Below are 17980 nucleotides of genomic sequence, written 5' to 3'. Positions count from 1 at the left end.
AAGTGTGCAAGTACAACCATGCATTTCTAGTTTGCTTGCGTGCTGTGAATGTTTTGCTTTGTACAATCAATACATTCTTTCTACTTTCTAGTGGCAAACTGGCAACTGCTTATGAGTTATGCCGCAAGAGTTGTGTGTGTCTGTCTCTTTTCCCGTTTTCAGAGGCCATGTAGTTGGTATTATATTGCAGTAGCAGCATCAAAAGGACCAACCAGACCTTCTCTCAAAATGCGCATAGCAGCTCCAACAGTGAATTTTCTTGCAAACAAGAAACAAGGAGTGACTTTGGAATTTGTATGGCACAACTCAGTGCGGTGTTCATACTCATAGTACACCTGCTCAATGTCCTGTGAGAGATTAAACAGCAAGGCAATTGCTCAAGGATGTATCATATATGAATACAACAAGGGACACATTGTATAAGGCCTAAATCAGAAATTGATTGAGCCTAGCTAGGACTGATGTTGCTTGCCCTTATATATGTCTTTTTCTTTTTAGGTAACGAGGAAACCCCCACAACTTTCTCATCGGCAAACTATACGTCTCAGGAAAACCCAAGTCATGTCTTTCCTTACACTACCTTGCCTTCTTAAAACGAAAACACTTTTTCCATATCATGATATGCACACACTGCAGAACCCAATAGTCCTGCAGAGACCATGAAGTTTGGATCCACAGAAGGGAAACAAGATATCTAGGCCATTTTAATTCAGGTTTTTGTATAAAAGCAGTACAAGTGTAACGGACTTGTTTTGTGTGGCACATTGTTGCTTATATTTTAAGTGTCTTAACGACTGGACTAAATGTGGCACAACAACTCACCTTTATTTCTCTTAGTTTTTGAGGACCTGCAGCTGCATAATCAAACGTTATAGGATGCGAAGATCTTCTTTTCCCTCTTATGGTTGACTGGTTCCATGATGTGTAGGTCAATGTTCTTGGTTCAAGCTCGTCGTCAAGTCCTCTTATCTTATTACAAAGACAAATGAAGAATTTGAATTAAATCCCAAGATGAAATTCTAAACAAATATTTGCAAATGACAGAAATCACCTATCTCAATAAACTTCCCAAAAGAAGCACAATTTAATTTTGAAATTCAATACAGAGAAGAACAGAAAGCATTCTGCGTACTGCCAGTAATGTCTGCACATAATGTTCATCGGGGATACAATTGTGATAATGCCGAACTGTCTGCATTTTTTAAGTCATGACAACTGACTTAGCTAACAAATACATCATTCTAAAAGAAACTTCATCAGTTAATTAGTCTTTACTTTATTATAGACTATAAACATTCAGAAAAGTGGAAATAAGACCAGATAATGCCTCCCTGTATACCTTACAGAATTTCCTGAAGATGGGGAAAACAGTTTTGTCATCCACAACGATTTCTGCATGTCTTCTAACCAAGGTTATCCACTGAGATCGACATTACATTATCTCATTGTAGTGGTTCAATGAACAGTTGAACTATTTGTTCAATCTCAATTTAAGAAATAGGAAGATAAAAAACCTGGGATCCTTTTCGCCATCTCTCTTCAGGTATAGTAGGTGACATCTTTGGATCATAACGACGTCCTTTAACATCAATAAAGCTATAAAACACAGACTACAAAAAATTCAGCTTCACTGTTTCTTTCTTCCATGTGTACAGGAAACACAAAATTTAACTGAAGATATGTCAAAGAAATTCATCATTCTGGTTATGCTGATATCCCAAATACCTATCCACAAAATTTTTTGGAGAAGACATTACATAGTTGTAAATGTAACTGAAGTTGTACAGAGGTACACAGCTGCAGAATAGAATAAGCAGCTAAGAAGAATTAGATTCAGAATAAAGTAATAAACTCTGAATTCACACAAGTATTACTAGTGTGATAGTGTCAAATTAGCAAATCAGTTTGAATTATAGTTGGAGGTCAGTTAAAAAGAGATCAAGACCTACCTATCTGAGAGAAGGATAAATCTTTGACTGGCTGTATCACACAGAGCTTCTTTAAGTAGTAAGCGCTCTGCTTCTATCATACTTGATTCTCCCCATACTACCTGCCAACATAAATTGCCAGTCAATCTTAGAGAACAATGTGTCACAGAACCAAGTAACATATGAACAAATTGAAGCGGTGTTTGTGGAAGTGTTCAAAGAAGCTAAAAGATCAAACACCTGAATGCTGTTGTTCAACTGTCGACCATAAAAGAAAGCAGACCTTGTGGTTGATTCATCAAACACAAAACCAGGCTCTGAATGAATATAGATGGAGAAATTTGCCACATCACCGTTCTGTAAAGCTCACAACAAAACATATTATAACCTCTCTCTCTAAGTTTTGGCTCTGATCACAACTCATTTCGTTTTCTTTTTTATATTGAAATATGATTTTGTAAGTGCCCATATCAGAATTTTCATTTTTGCTTTTTGTTTCTTATTCAGTTTTGAAGCAACCATTATAAATGGAACTAATACTAGCAAACAAACCTTGAAGAAGGTGCCCCAGAGAAAATCAAGAGGGAGATCCCGACGAACGAGGAAGAGAAAAGCAACCTTTGGAGGGCTCTCAAACTGATCATCAATGAAAACACAGGACCTTCTTCGAGCAGTTAAGAATGAGGATTGGAGCTTCAACTGACAATGGTGTACTCTAAGGAAAGCCAATACACATAGCCAGACACTGAGAATGATGACGAGCCTTGAACCCAACCTCAAAAGCTGACTCATGGATGATGAAGCTCTCTTCCGTGTCATGGTTAATTTTGTCCTCATTTCCTCATGCAATCTCTGTGTCAGTGTGTTTTTGTAATGCATGTGGAGAGAGAGAGAGAGAGAGAGAGAGAGAGAGAGAGAGAGAGAGAGAGAGAGAGAGAGAGAGAGAGAGAGAGAGAGAGAGAGAGAGAGAGAGAGAGCTGAGGAAACGTTTCAACTTTTGAGGACAGCTGAAACTGCATTCTGCTTTTCTGTTTGTCTAATTCTGTTATTTGTTAAGAACCCGGTGACAATGAAACATGTCCCCTCCTCATTTAAGAAACACTTTCCAATCTTCATGGTCCTCGTTTTTTTTTTTTTTTTTTTGCATTATTCATTATATTTACATCATTAAGTTAACCCTCTAATCCATGACATGGAACATCATTAATCACAACTTAAAACAGTATCATCTGGAATTTCATACAGAATGAAAATTTGGAGGATATCAGATTCTTTTGTACTTTATCCATCAAGAGTTTCACAAGAGGGTGTATTTTATTTAGCAAAGGTATTTTCTGTGTACACAACAATGTTCAAATCCATCAAAGAAATATAGTCCCCTGGCATCATCAGGGTGAAAGCCCCTAAACAACTTTACAGACTTTCAATAATTAGGAATTCATCTTAAATCAGCTCTTTCTCTGCCCTGGCATAACCTACAGCATCTAGTCAACAACCCATTACTATGAAGCTCAAAGAATCAGTATTTGGTAACAAGATATCTTATTTGGTGCTACTGAATACTCATTAAATACGCTACTATGCATCCTGTCACAGCACCAGCAATAACCTGAAACCAAACCAAATAAAGAATGATCATTAAAACCTGAAGATTACGATAATGAATATCTTGCTCAAAAAGCTTCCCCTCAACAAAGCTATAATAATTGTTATCAAAGAAATCATTCAACTAAATTTTATGTATATCTAAGCCTGTATTTCTCAGAAGCTAGACCTTGATATTACTTCATAATGATAATATAAGTGGTCAAGCCATATATACGATGAGTAACACTCCAGCCTTGTCCAGTGGAACCAACATGTGCCAATATTATCATTTCCAGACACAGCAAGAGTATTGCATGCACTACCTATACAAGTCAACTGAAAGTATCATTGGCCAGCTACTTGGAAACAAAATGTCATTTCTTAATGAACATGTACTCTGGGAGTAGGAAATGAATTGAGAAAAAAAAAAAAAATCCTTTTTTCCTTTAATCAGAGTTCGCATAATTTGGTATGCTGAGGACCAGCATGCAGAATGTGATTAGTGCTTGGTCTGCTTTGCAATGAGCTTTAATTCATAACATTAATATCACGATAACATGCTTCTCTGATTTACTCAAGTGTTAGGCAGCAAGAGTAGTACAACAAACCTGCAATGGAGTATGTCCAAGTGAATCACGCAGAGGTCTAACGTTGGATAAAGGATGTTCTGAAGGAAGCTCACACACAATTTGGTTCAGCAACTGTGACAATCATCAATGTGATTAATACATAAAGAAACATATATATATATATGTATATATAAATAGAACGAGAGAGAGAGAGAGAGGGTAATATCCTCTTACCAAACAGTCACTGATAGGTTGTTATGTTTGACTATTAATTTGAACACATATCCAAACAAGAAAGTGCCTGATCAGTGTTTCAAACTAACAGTCTAATAACATAGCATGACTATGAATCTATGACTGTCCGGCAAGAAAAAATTTCCATACATACAAAACAAGTTCCAAAATTTGAAGCATAATAAGCAAGGAGAAATTACTTCGGCTTGCCGACCAGCATGAAGTCTCACTCCTGAGGCATCATACATTACCTGAAAATGCTCAATCACACAAACACATGGTGACCCATTTCACAGATTTGCATACAGAGTGAATAACATGCAAAGGTTTATGCTTGATATCCAAGTGAACTCAAAAGTCCCATATACAAAAATTCCAAAGCAAATAATGAAGAAAAGAAAAAGGGTGAAAATTTGGTACATACAATGCAGGCTAAGACCAGGGCAATGGCGAAAGCGGGTCCTCCAGTGCCCTGTTGGAGGGCAATGGCCACCGCCAGAGCCGTCACCGTGGCGGAATGCGACGACGGCATTCCGCCGGAACCCAGCATTCTTTTCGAATCCCATCTCCTTTCTTTATACCTGAGCAGTGAGCAGAGCACCAACCACACTCAATTTCACACATTTCCTACTTTAAACCAAATAATTGGGCCATCAAAAAAAATAAAAAATTGGGATTGGGATTGGGATAGGGTGAATCAAGTGTACGGACCAGGAAGTGAAGAGCTTGAGGAACTGAGCGATAGCGCAGGCGAGGAAAGCGGAGAAGAGAGGGAGGTTCGATGGGAACGCCGTCGTTGACGGTGAAGACGACGTCGTCGCATCCGCAGCCGTCATCACCTCGTCCATTCTATTTTTAATTAATTAATTGGTTCTCTCTCTCTCAGCTTTTAGGCCGTGGAACCAAAAGGGAGGGAAGAGGGCCACCGAGTTCTATGAGTCAAAAAGGTTGGCGGCAGGGCCCACAGGCCACAGCTGATTTCTATGAGTTGGAAATTTGGAATCGGATTGTCTGTTTTGCATTATTCTTTACTTTATCCATTAAAAAATGCACCGTCCAACTCCAACCATTTTCTAAAAAAATTAAAATGGTGGATTTATTAAGAAGCAAGACATAAAGAATTTTGGAATTTTAGTTCTCTAAGTAAGAAGAAGGAGTAAAATTTCAGTTTCGAAGAAATTTTCGATAGAAATTTCGACGGAAATTTTCGTGGAAATTTCGATTAAAATTTCGATTTCGATAAAATTAGACAAAAATGACTAAAATTGCTATTAAAATATGGAAATTTTGAATGAAACTTGACTGTATGTTTATTTAACATATTATCTACTACATTGATAAAAAACATTGAAGAAATCAAATAATATAGTAGATTTCATGTGATATGTGATAAATATAATGCGCGCCAGAGACAAGACTGTTAAAAAAATACTTCACTAATTAATAATTACATGATAAAATTACACGAATAAATCACCAATATGGCAACAGAAAGTAACAAGTTTACTCAAATGGACTTGGAAATGATATTTGATAGTTAAATTAAGCCGAATTGGGTTAAAATAGAACCAATCCGATGGCAGCAGCGACGACAACGGTTTATCTAAAATTTCAATTTTACAAATTATCAAAATTAGAAAACCAAACATTAAGGAAATGAAACTTCATGATAATGAGATAAATTTCTTTTTCATAATTTATGTTTACAACTAAACGAAACACCAAAATGACCAGATCAAACCCCAAATAAAATCCCAAACTTTTTTTTTTCTTTCCAATTGTCTAAAAACTCCAAATCTCAATCTACCTTAAAAAAAAAAAATTCTTTCCTTTTTTCTCTTCTTTTTTTTTTTTCCTTTTTTTTTTTCCTTTTCTCTTCTTTTTTTTTCTTTCCTCTTCTTTTTTTTCTTTCCTCTTCTTCCCTCGTTGGCCGTGACTTCCACTTTTTTTTCTTTCCTTTTCTTTCCTTTTCCTCTTCTTCCCTCGTTGGCCGTGACTTCCACTTTCTTTTCTTTCCTTTTCATCTTCTTCCTCCAGTAGTCTTCTCTCTCTTCTCCTTCCTCTTTCTCTCTCTTCTCCTTCCTCCTCCCTCCTTCCCCAGCCACTAGATCTGCACCCACCTCCCGCAACCAAAACCCACTGCTGGCCTCCTCCCTCCTTCCCCAGCCAGCCTAGCGCTGCTCGCCTCATCCCTCCGCCCTTAGCCAGCCTCGCGCCGCTCGCTCGCCTCCTCCCCCACCTCGCACAGAACCACCGTCCGCGCCCAAAACCCACGCCTCCCATCCCGCGACTCCCACCCATATAGATCTGGTTTTGGTTTTGTTGAACACTACATCGAAATTTCGCCGAAATTTCGAGGATTTCGGAAAATTTCGACGAAATATTTCAAAATTTTTTTGGTATGATGTTAAAATTTTTATACCCCTAAAAAACGAAATTTTACTCCTTCTGAAGTAAAGTTACTAGCATTGGCCAAGAAATTCTACTTACCATGCAAGTGGACAAAGTGAAAAGGTTCCTATACACATTCGAAAATTCTACAAGGTAGCCATTGCATTGCATATGATACTGAGTATTTGTATACCGGAAAAAAAAAATACAAAGATTTTATAATTCTTAAAAGTTGATGAGTTTACTTTTTCAATAATATGTAAGGACAAAAAACAAATCTATTAATTGCAATAACTACAAAATCTTCTGAAAAAATCTACGTCTTTGACATGACATTAAATCCAAAGACCCTTTTACACATTGAAATATATATGATAAGCTCAATGCTAATCGCTATTAATCCTTTTGCCATTTACAATCCCACCCCAACTTCAGAAATGTCAACCTTCTGAGCCAAAATGTACAGTCAACAAAGAGTTGCACTTGCACACACTCTAACGCTAGATCATCTTCTGAACATCTTCGGGCAGAGATGAAGCTAAAGAACCACTATGTATGCTGGGCAATGGAGTATTCCTTCGAGACTGGCGTTTCGTTGGGACAACCACGGGTTCCTTCTCCAGTTCTTCCATGGATGCAGCACTCTCACTATCATCTTCACCCTTGAAAACTGGGTGCATGTAAGCATTTTGAAGGAAGCTTTTTAGGTTCAGATTTGGCTCTCTTGCACGTTCTAATGTATCTTTCATCATTGCTTCCTGTAACCCACCATAGAAAAAGATTAAACAACAATGCAAAAGATGAGAAAAGTGTAACTTATAATTCATTAGAACAAATGAAGCCAACAAACCTGTAATGGATATCTAATGAAAGCAGGTTCATAACGGCCTTTGCAAAATCTATGGAACCATATGGTCAACACTGGGAGTGTGATGAGCAATGGAGTTGACTGAGCAGCTCCTTTTGTACTTAACAACCCCATCAGTAGCAGTTGCGAGACGATTAGTGCTGTTATGATGCGCCCATGGACATCAGGCCAGAATGCCGCAGCACTCTCATACTCTTGATTATAGACATTTATAATCTGGATTTCATGGAACCAAACTTCATTAGCGGAAGTACTCAGTCAGAATGCATACATGAATATTACTATTTAACCAATAAATAACAAAACCCATCTCTTGGGGAAATGCAACGTTTTACCTGATGACGATAAACAACATAGGCCAAGCCAAAGAATACTATAATGAAAGGAAGTAGGATTGGGGACACCACAGCATAAACAAGGCCAAGTAAGAAATAGAGTTGTATTTGAGGTTCACCAGTGTTGAAACCAAGGGTTCCTGGATCCATCGCCTCTTCCCTATCCTTTTCAGTCTTCACCAAGAAGAAGTTTTTCAAGTGATACATAATCAATGGTTTCAACCTTAGAATCTCCCCAGCAACTCCAGCCCACCCATCAACCATTATATAGGTTATAAAGAAGGTTGCCTTCATTGGAATTGAAACACCAATTGTCTTCGGGATACTGCAGAAATAGCCAATGAATATTATGTCAAAACTTTTCACATGAAAGCAGCACTTGACATCACATACAGAGCAGATGAAGCTTATATTCATTGCAGACCTATTAAGCTTGTATAAATTATGCACAAAAGAGATGAGTCACAAGTTGTACAGCATCGTATAAAATTTAGAGACGCAATTTAACTCAATGGAAGCAAGAAATGACTTTCTGAATAAGCTGTTCAATAGTTCATGACAATTAATTGATTTGCATTTTTCACAATCTCGCATAATGTAAATGTATGAAACTAATGATGCATGAAGCCCTTCACATATTACAGATAACAGTAACCCAAACAAATAAGCCTTCACAAAACCTAAGATTTTGAAGCAAGTATAAGTTAAGGTGCAAATACAAGGACGTACTCATTAGCAGATTGGTGGATGAATTTATCTAGTTGCTGAAACGCAGTTCCAGTGATTATGCTCCCAAGAAATACGTTAACAAATTGGAAAATATAATATCTAGTAGCAGATCTCCTCTCTAGAAATGATATGCTGCTAAAGCCTTCAAATTTGGACATTATCATCAAAATAGAAGGAAGAAATATAAGAAAAATCTTCAATGCAATTCCAGGGAGGAAACCTTGGATAAATGATTTTATGAATTTCCTGCATGAAAAATGGGATGCCATTAGTAAAATATAAAATAATTAAGTGTTGGCATCCAGCTTGGGAAAAGTCAATCAGATACATTAATGCAAATGAAGATATATAGGAAGAAAGTACTCACACTTCAATAATGGGCTTTAGGAAGGGGACAGCTTTCTCAATACCCTCAATGTTTGCAAGAGACTGTACAAATGCAATGGGTATCATGAAAAAGAAGGTGAGGAAGAAGAAGGCAACAGCAATTATAAGCCTCCTAATTGTCAGTGAAACATATGGTATTGCCAGGCTATCCCAAAAAACATCCCGGGGTTCTGGAGCCCACTCAGTCAACCATATAGTTGGATTTCTGGATTGTTGAGTTTGTGCACAAACAGCGGCTCCCCATCGAGTTTTGAAGGAAACAAATGCTGCTGGCATGATAGATTTAGGGTTATTTGTGATCCTATCTCTCTCTGAGTATATCTGTCAATAGTACATTTGAAAAAGAATGAACACAATTAATCACAAGCGTTTCAGTAAATGCACAATTCGGTCCTAACATGCCATTACTAAATTTGTAGGAGCACTATGTGAACTGAAAACCCTTTCTAGTCTGATATTTGCTTACTAAAAAACCCTCTCAGAATATACCTTTGATTATTAATGAGTAGTGCATCAATCACAGTGCATGATGGTCGACAAACCAGTTTGGCTAATTAAGTCATTGCTTCAGTATCAGATAGAGGCAACATAGAACAAGTGAGGCGGAATAATTAAACAATAGTTCAGAAATTCATAAGTGCTACTTACTTCTTTTGATAGCCTCTCGATCTCAGATGTATAAAAATCAATTGCATCCACCTTATTACCCCAAAGGCCAAGAAATCCAGTCTGCTCACAAGACATTGTTAACGTAAGGGAGATATAGCATGAGAGATAATCATTTTTTTTTTTTAAGAAAAGAAAAGAGAAAAGAGAGAAGGAATAAGAAAGGAATTAGAATAGTACTATATCATTAGGAATGGAATACCTTCTTAAATGGTCTTTTGGATGAATTTCTCGAAAATTTAAGTTGATAGTAGTCAAGCCAATTCTGAACTTTCTTCTTCTCATTGACTAACTTAGAAAGTTTATTTGCATTGTAAACAACCTGCATTCAAATACTTCAGTAAGAAAGTAAAAACTAAACCAAAAAAAACATGGAATAAGAAAATACTGTGTAATAAGCATTGAAAGGGCTAACATTGTAAACCAGTAAGCAGAACTATTACAAGAAATTAAAACATAACTTCAATTTACCTAAAGGTATAAAAATCATTTCAAATTCGACTATAATGGAATTTTTCATAATTATACGTTTACAGGTTTTATGACTGGATAAGTATCATACTTAATTTATAACACTTTAGAGTTGTTTAAAGCAGTGCAGGGACTGTTGAAATTGAAATTTCGAAGTAGGATGCACGTTGTTTGTGTATGCATCTGTATTTAATTATTTATGGATGCAAGGAAAATCAATAGGACCAAACCTGATGAGTGAGATAGTGCTCTGGATGGTTGACCAGAAAAAAATGTTCCACAAGCTGACTAACTGTCTCATCAGGATCTGGTGGCACATTTCTAACCAGTACCTATACCAAATTCGTATATTTCACAACAGTTAGGAACAATAGAAGTAAAAATAAATGCCTAAACGACATCAATTTGATACAATTCCAACTCAAAATAATCTAACTGGATGGTATATAGAACTCAAAATAGTCTACTTGACCCCAGCCCGCCTTAGTAGGTGTTATGTCTGCACTACTGTGCTTCAATGTCAATTTATTTATCACATCAGCTTAATAGTACATCAAGTTGATCACTTGATCTTACTGTGAACTGATCAGGGCGCCGTTGTTCTGAGGCAAGAAAATGCAACCTCATTGATGCAACTATCTCATACTCCCTTTTCAATACATAGCAGGTCCAGAAAGTAAAAGCATAAGCCATTACTAAATGAGTCCAAAATCTGCATCAAATGTTGAATAATGGTCAGAAGGTGGATTTCCTTGGAATGCAAACAAGTTTCCGTACACAGTAATATCAGATAGTCCACCTCTATATACATGAACATGTAAAAGCATATAGATTAACATTTTAGTTTATTTGGCAGAGATTCTTTATATAGCCCATCTCCGAATTAATAGTACAAACAATAACCAATTTAAACAAGTATCTTGGTTAGTGATTATTTTTACCATATTTTGAGTGGCAAGAAACAAGGCATTCTCAGTTCTCACAAGAGATAAGAACCTAGGGCCAAGATAACATACACTCAACAAGCCAGATCAATCCAGTTGCATCATTCTTTTGCATGCACTTACATATTAATTTAAAATGCTAATTATATATTAAAATTGAGAACAAAATTTAAAGAAAAATGGTGCAATGAGCTTAGTGTAGAATGTATGCATACCTACTAGATCCAACAGGAACATTTGAAATAGAAAGCTCATCTATGTTGCTGTAAACTACATTCGAATTCTTTAGGGTGCCATAGGTCCAATTGACTGGGACCATGACTGCAAAAGCCAGGAATGAGATGGGAATAAAAATTTTTAGCCTGCACTTGAATGGGCAAAAAACACATAATGAGTTGAAGAAGACAAATAATTGATAAGTCAGAGCCAGAAGAAGAGAATTATTCAGTTCAAATACTATATTCAACCAATGAAAAAAAGCATTTTATGCAAGGAGAAGAGTAATTAGACAGTATATGGGTTGACAATATATAAGAAAGACTTGCAATAAGCCATTGAAATTATCTGTACTGATGTCTGTAAGCTTGAATTCGCATCCGATGAAGAAAAATTTAAAATGCAACTCAAAACCTCAGTCATCACTGATTGTCAGTAATAATTTAATCCCTCAAATCACATAAAAATAGTAAACAAAACAAACAACCGCATGTGAGACTAAAGGATTGGCATAAATGCATTATATCTTCTCTGGTTTTACAAACATTATAACTAGCTGCTAATTAGTTTTTGAAAATGTTTACATAATGACAATTCTTATATACATATATCAAAATTCTCATAAAAAATATACTAGCATTAAAACAAATGAATTGTAAATAAGAGCCCGACCCTGTCAAGTAGATATACCCACTAAAAAACTACAAGTATTTTACATCGTCAAATGCAACAGCTAAAAAGAAAAAGATGATTTGCCAGAGCATACCCTATCAAGTAAATCCTCAAGTAAACAGCAGAGTCCAACCCTGCATGGTCAATTAGCTCAGGTTCTGGCATTTGTAATGCAGCGGGCATCCAGTTCAGAAATTTCACATATGACCTGAAGTCCAAATTCACAAACTTGCTTACAAATGCTCCTGAACTTAATGGATTGCTCCTTAACCCTTTAAGATACCATTTTGGGAAGTAGACCCTATCATTGACAGGTTGAAGCCGAAGAATGGCAAATGCCACGAAGAAAGCAAATGCAGTCAGAATATTGATAGCTGCTGCAACTGATATATCACCAAGTGAAGCCATATCTTGCTTGAAAAAAATATATATGAATGATTCTTCTGCAAATTTGGAGGAATAAAAGGGTAAGTTTTGAGCAATTACAGTAGTCAAAAGAATATATCAAGTAAAGCAATCGACAGGTTGTGTTGAATAATATGTTGATTCCTTTGCATAGAAACATAAAAAGAACACAAATTTTCGGAGAAAAGAAAAGCATAATTGTTAATATAAACCCAAATCGCACTAATAGAAACTAAATATGAACCCGAACTCCACAATTCATCCATTTTCATTTTCTGGTCTTCATAAATCCTATATTTGGTTGCCAAGATGATGTGCGAAAAGAGAATCAATACCACGAAAAATTCCAGTGTAATTCAGTAACCTGAGGGCCAATGGGTTTTCAATTGCTAAAAATTTCATTTATCAACTTTGAAAATAATATATATATATGCAATAAAGAGCGATAATTGATTTAGTAAAATTACAATCAATATCAGTAATCTTTCTCGTGAAATTTTCTCAGCATCCAAACAGCATTAAGCCTCTAAAGTGTTTACTAGAACCAAACAGTGAATAGACTGAACTTCTAAAAGATCAAAAACTGAAACATCCGTTAGAAAGTGATGGACTAAAACACCCGCCATTTCTCAGAAACCAAACAAGCAACAAAAGTCAGAGATTTTAGACTTACATAAAACCAAATCATAATCTTTTAAATGTCCTACGTATCTTCATCAACATTAGATCAATTTCAAGATTCAAAAACACAAGTAGTCTTACCTCTACTCTGCTATAAGAACTGAATTCAGTCCTCCTTCTTGACAAGGCAAGCAAAGCAAACTCAAGTCCTCAGCAAGAGCAAAACGCAGCGTTTCCGTTCAAGATGTCAGAGAAGCATCAACATTTTGTTTTCGCTGTCCGGTGAAGACACAGTGTGAGTTGAGAAAACGACTGAAAATTCGGTAAAAAGGGAAATGAATCAAATGAATGAATGATGATGTTACTAACAGTCGCTTCGGTTTCTTTATTTCTTCATTTAATATTTTGATTTTGTATTAAATGGATAATCGAGTGCTAATTCGGTGATAAAGGAATAGATTAATGTTAAATGTGCGTGAGAAAGAGAGAGACTAGTTTTATAATCCCGGGGACCAGTTGGATTTTATTGTCGGCAAGTGGGAAGGTGCATTAAAGTGTCTCTCTCTGATTCGCTTTACGTAATCAAAAGGGGTATGTCTCTGTCACTCTACAACGGCTACTTTTTTCTGTGCATTTTTGGGGTCATGATCTAGACTGTGAAGCAAAAACAAACACAAAAATTGGATTTATTTGCTCCTGCTTTTACATGATTAAGGAAAAAGTAGTACCGAAAAACTATTGGAGAGGGACAATAAAAAATTTGGTCAGATGGGTAGGCCCTGTGCTTTGAGATTTTGTTTTAGTGGCTCTTTCCTGTCTTGCCCCATTGATGAAGGTGGCATGGTTTTTAGCAATGTATCATGATATGTAACTTGAGAAAAGAAAATCATTCACAAATGGCCATACCTTTAGAACTCAAAATGGCCATGCTTTTACGACTCATAATGCTAGATTCGTCAAATTTATCAAATATGTCTATTAAATAATGTGTCATTACGCATATGGCATATCTTACGCATATCGTAAAACACTCCATTATTTAAATAACAAATTTAATGTGTCAATAGATTCTGATTCACTTTATATTTGACAGTGTCATCCTGTGTGCATAACCAATATCCACAGTTAACAGGTCCAAGGTCTAACGCAAGTCTCTAAGTCATAACAGAAAACCCCACATTCATTTTGAATGGCGAGATACAGATGCTAAACTAACGTAATTGTCAAGAAAGACATAATAATCGTAGTTATCACTTGTGAAAAATGTGTAGGTACTTTTAATGCTTTTAGTAATAGCAGTACCCCAGTCCCCCAGTCCCCACTAAACCTCATGACTCCTGTAAGAATGTATCGATACACTCCACAGTTCACATAGTGAGGAAAGGAGTTGATTAATCGTTACATTTGATTAAGTCGCCAAAATGAATTAAAAGGGTAAAATGTTAACTCAGAAAATCATGATCCAATTTATTACAAGAAAAGGGGCAAAAAAGTTAACCAAGGTCAAGACTCAGATGGATGACCTGGTGTCACAACCCAATCATATTCTACCAGCTATAAACCACATGAGAAAAATGATTAGAGCTGGCAGAATATGAATGGGTTGTGAGTCTTGTGACACCATGTCATCAATCTGACCTGACATCACCATTACAGGCAAGTTCTTGTACTACCAAAGGAAAAAAGAACCATAATCGTTACCAGCACAGTTCTGAGTCTATGAAAGTAACTGATGAATGAAACGGGAAAGAAAATCATAAATGACCAATCAATGCATATACAGCTATCACCCGGTGCCATCTTCCATTCCAGGCTTTCAAGCCAAGTTATTTAGATTGGAAGTGTAAATTTCAGCAATATTACATTCCCCATTATTTCAACAATTTCTAACGCAGATGATCCACACCATATCTTTCATATTCAATTTAACTTTTCTTAATTCTTTGTAACTTCCTCTCTCCAACATAGCTTGGTAAAGATGTCATGCACAAAGGATACAATAAATTGATCCATAGAATACAATCGGGGCTGGCTCTTCCTTTTTGATTCCCTTCTTTCAGTCAGGTCAATAAATTGAAGCATTTACATTTGGCAAAGACACATACTGGTAACTCATATCACATCTGGTATTAGTTCTTTTGGTGCACAGCAATCCGGTGGATGTCCATGTCCTTCAACATGACGGAACGCCCGCATGAATCACATGGGGCAGTCCTCGACCCACAAATGCTCTCATGCTCAGACAATCCTCTTAGTTTGTCCCGAACATCTGGAGCAGAGTTTCCAGCTTGAACCATGTCCCCACAGAATCGACATGCAATAAGGCGCAGGGGGCAAACTGAGGCTTGGTGTTGCACCTGCCAACATGAAGAGAAAATTTTAAGATGTCTATAGAATGATGATTTGATTAACAAAAATATCAACTTTTTCTTTTCATTTTCCCCCCTAGTATTTCTAAAATTTCAGGCAAACAATAGATGCAAATGATCTTTGTAGCTCATAAGAAATACCATGAATTCAATTAAATGCCAAACAGTGATATATGTGCAAAGATGAAATACAGTCAATGAAATGCAATGATGCTGAAAGGAAAGGGGAAAGGGGGAGAAAAATATTCCTTACCATCTCTTCCTTCTCAAGCACAATTCCACAGGGGCAGTGAAGTGGCTCGTGGAACACTTTCCTGTGCTTTTCCATTTCTCCCTGATGAAAAGGTTGGCCACATTTCTGACAATGCACATGATTTTTGGCCTCTTCAACCCTAAGAACAACTCCACAACCAGCATGCTGACAAACAACATTATGTCTGCTACAATAGGCTTCATGGAGTCCTATAGTCCGACTGGGTATATAACGCTTGCAATTCTTACACTCTACAGTATCCATCTCCATGGATGATGAGGAAGACACAGCTTGTTGACCTACCTTCCGATTACTGTCATCTTGAACATTCACAGATACATGGTAGTTAGTCTTTCCCTTAAAGCCATAAACACCGACACTGTAAGTTCCTGCTCCCAAGCTCTTATCTTTTGAGCCAAGGATCAAAACTTTCGAACCAATGTCATGGGATGACCATTCATGCTGGTGCCGGGTTGGGAATATGAGAGGATGCTTGGAAATGTAAATATCAGTATCCCCGTTATTTGTCTCTGATTCTATCCTCACCTCAACTTTGGCATCTCCCGAAGCAATTTTCTCCCAAGTATCATTATCTATTGAGAACTTGTAATACGAGTAGTGTCCTTCGTCAACCACTCCAGATTCTGATGTTCCAAATGTAAGTGGTTTTAGGACATTCTCATGCGTCTTCTCTGAAGCATTATCAGAACCAACTATGTCAACTTCAATATCTGTTTCTAGAACAGATACACTTGAAGAGGGTTTTAACTCAAGGACCTGTAACTTATATACCAGCTCCCCGTAGTGGACAGTAAATATATCATCTTCAGAAAGGGTAGCATGCTGGCGAAGGCTTGTTTCAAGGATGGCCTTGTGATTGGGCAAGTCTGAGAAACCTATCCTAAGGGGTTGAAGTTTTGCATAAGTTCCTTTAGGCAGCCACACATAGCGGACTTCTATCAAAGGAACCGTTGGTGTATCTGATGGAAATAAATTCTGCCACACATGAGGAGGAATCCCAACAAGACCTTCATCTGCTGTGAACTCCAAAACACCCGAATGTGTGCTCCTACTCTTTTCCTTGTCAGCATCAATCATGTCTGAAGAACCCTCTTGATGAACTACTGACAATTTAAATAACAAGGGCCCATGATCAAAAGCACCTTGTTCTGACAGTTCCTTGAAGCAGGAAGGTGGCAGTTTGATCTTATCTCCACTACCGTGGCAAGGTACAGCTTCTAATGCACGGTAAAACATGATTCCTCGCCCGACAAGTAAACTTTCTTGCATTTGTTCATCAACCTGAAAAAATAGTAAGTATTAACACAAAAGCAACCAATAAACTGAAAGGTTTTGGACTTCCCTCTAGAATGGATGCAACATCACATTAGGTCCAAAGGTGGGGCATGTCCTAATCGCCTACAAAAGAGAGGTCTTTTTTTTTTTTTTTTTTTTTTTTTGAAAAACCTAGATTAAGGGGAGCATGCCCATACCAATATGGAGAATATAATAGAAATTTCTTATGCCATACATATTTGGGTAAGTTTAGACCATGCGTGGGATCCTTCATAAATCTATAACCATTGTGATTTTCCCAGGTATTTTAATCACAGAATGTTCCTATGAGCCAAAAAGAGAAGAATCACATTGGACTAGCTATTCAATTCCAATGGCATCGATTCCCAAAACATTATATGCATAAAGTCATAAACTTTCATCAAACTATGCAATCAAAAACAAAATAGAACTCTACCCACCGATCTAAACAAGCTTAAAATCAAGCAAAGACCCATTTCAACAACCAAAGTAATTGGAATGGGATTTTGGTATCGAACCTTAAGTTGGGCTTGGGCGGCATCGAAGATGCGTCTGGATCTCTCAGTGTCTATGGCCTCCCTTTGCTTCTTAGCTTCTTCTTTAGCCTTTCTCTCCCTATCCAGTCTCTGCCTCGCCTTCTCTTTCCTCTCCTTCTGTTCCTTCTCCAGCTTCTCTCTCGCTCTCCTCAGCTCGAAATCCATCTCTCTCTCTCGCTTTGTTCTTTGTTCTTTGTTCTTTGAGGGTTGGTGTGGTTTTGCTTTGATTGATCGTCTTTGGCTTGGCGTGGTTTTTGTTTCTCAGAGTTCAGAGTCGAAGTTCGTGTTGGTCAAGAAAACTCTTATGAAGAATGGGATGGGAAATTGGTTTTCTGACTGTTGGATTTTGTTTTGTTTGTTGGTTCCAGGCTTCCAGCCTCGTAGGAATTTTCACTTTAGATTTCATCGATTCCAGAAGGATCTGGGCCTTTCCTTTAGGAACGCGTCTATATTGGCTGCTTCACGGGCCTACAAGCCCAAAC

General features: G+C 37.1%; 4 protein-coding genes across 6 annotated transcripts; all 4 read right to left on the bottom strand.

Moving 5' to 3' along the window:
• Nucleotides 1–61: 61 nt before the first annotated feature.
• On the bottom strand, nucleotides 62–2747 carry LOC147288112 (glycosyltransferase BC10-like). The gene is made up of 9 exons (XM_086240980.1): nucleotides 2481–2747; nucleotides 2169–2285; nucleotides 1950–2050; nucleotides 1726–1797; nucleotides 1515–1596; nucleotides 1340–1420; nucleotides 1133–1192; nucleotides 823–969; nucleotides 62–347 (listed from the first exon to the last, which is right to left on the bottom strand). The coding sequence occupies exons 1-9, from the start codon at nucleotides 2745–2747 to the stop codon at nucleotides 180–182; spliced, it is 1095 nt and encodes a 364-aa protein (XP_086097106.1). The 3' UTR covers nucleotides 62–179.
• Nucleotides 2748–3223: 476 nt separating this feature from the next.
• Nucleotides 3224–5216, bottom strand: LOC147288111 (Acid phosphatase/vanadium-dependent haloperoxidase-related protein). Of its 3 annotated transcripts, XR_015121774.1 has the most exons (6): nucleotides 5030–5216; nucleotides 4743–4899; nucleotides 4519–4569; nucleotides 4124–4216; nucleotides 3415–3537; nucleotides 3224–3372 (listed from the first exon to the last, which is right to left on the bottom strand). XR_015121774.1 is itself a non-coding variant. In XM_086240542.1 (5 exons), exons 1-5 carry the CDS (start codon nucleotides 5164–5166, stop codon nucleotides 3481–3483), a joined length of 495 nt encoding a protein of 164 aa, XP_086096668.1. In that variant the 5' UTR covers nucleotides 5167–5216; the 3' UTR covers nucleotides 3224–3480. The 3 variants fall into 3 exon arrangements, 2 of the variants coding, with proteins under 2 accessions (XP_086096668.1, XP_086096667.1); XM_086240542.1 differs by having other exon boundaries at nucleotides 3224–3537; XM_086240541.1 differs by lacking the exons at nucleotides 3224–3372; nucleotides 3415–3537 and adding an exon at nucleotides 3612–3838.
• Nucleotides 5217–7209: 1993 nt separating this feature from the next.
• On the bottom strand, nucleotides 7210–12405 carry LOC147288110 (ERD (early-responsive to dehydration stress) family protein). Its single transcript, XM_086239921.1, has 11 exons — nucleotides 12092–12405; nucleotides 11325–11471; nucleotides 10742–10877; nucleotides 10396–10497; nucleotides 9897–10016; nucleotides 9677–9757; nucleotides 9009–9349; nucleotides 8642–8887; nucleotides 7913–8237; nucleotides 7560–7793; nucleotides 7210–7467 (listed from the first exon to the last, which is right to left on the bottom strand). The coding sequence occupies exons 1-11, from the start codon at nucleotides 12403–12405 to the stop codon at nucleotides 7210–7212; spliced, it is 2304 nt and encodes a 767-aa protein (XP_086096047.1).
• Nucleotides 12406–14760: 2355 nt separating this feature from the next.
• Nucleotides 14761–17827, bottom strand: LOC147288109 (Ubiquitin fusion degradation UFD1 family protein). Its single transcript, XM_086240578.1, has 3 exons — nucleotides 17481–17827; nucleotides 15646–16947; nucleotides 14761–15380 (listed from the first exon to the last, which is right to left on the bottom strand). Exons 1-3 carry the CDS (start codon nucleotides 17661–17663, stop codon nucleotides 15153–15155), a joined length of 1713 nt encoding a protein of 570 aa, XP_086096704.1. The 5' UTR covers nucleotides 17664–17827; the 3' UTR covers nucleotides 14761–15152.
• Between the last annotated feature and the right edge of the window lie 153 nt (nucleotides 17828–17980).

This window comes from Dryas octopetala, chromosome 4 (assembly GCF_963921425.1).
Source record: "Dryas octopetala chromosome 4, drDryOcto1.1, whole genome shotgun sequence".
In the NCBI taxonomy this organism is placed as follows: Eukaryota; Viridiplantae; Streptophyta; class Magnoliopsida; order Rosales; family Rosaceae; genus Dryas; species Dryas octopetala.
Note: the sequence above shows the minus strand (reverse complement) of the source record. Positions and strands in the feature narration are given on the sequence as shown.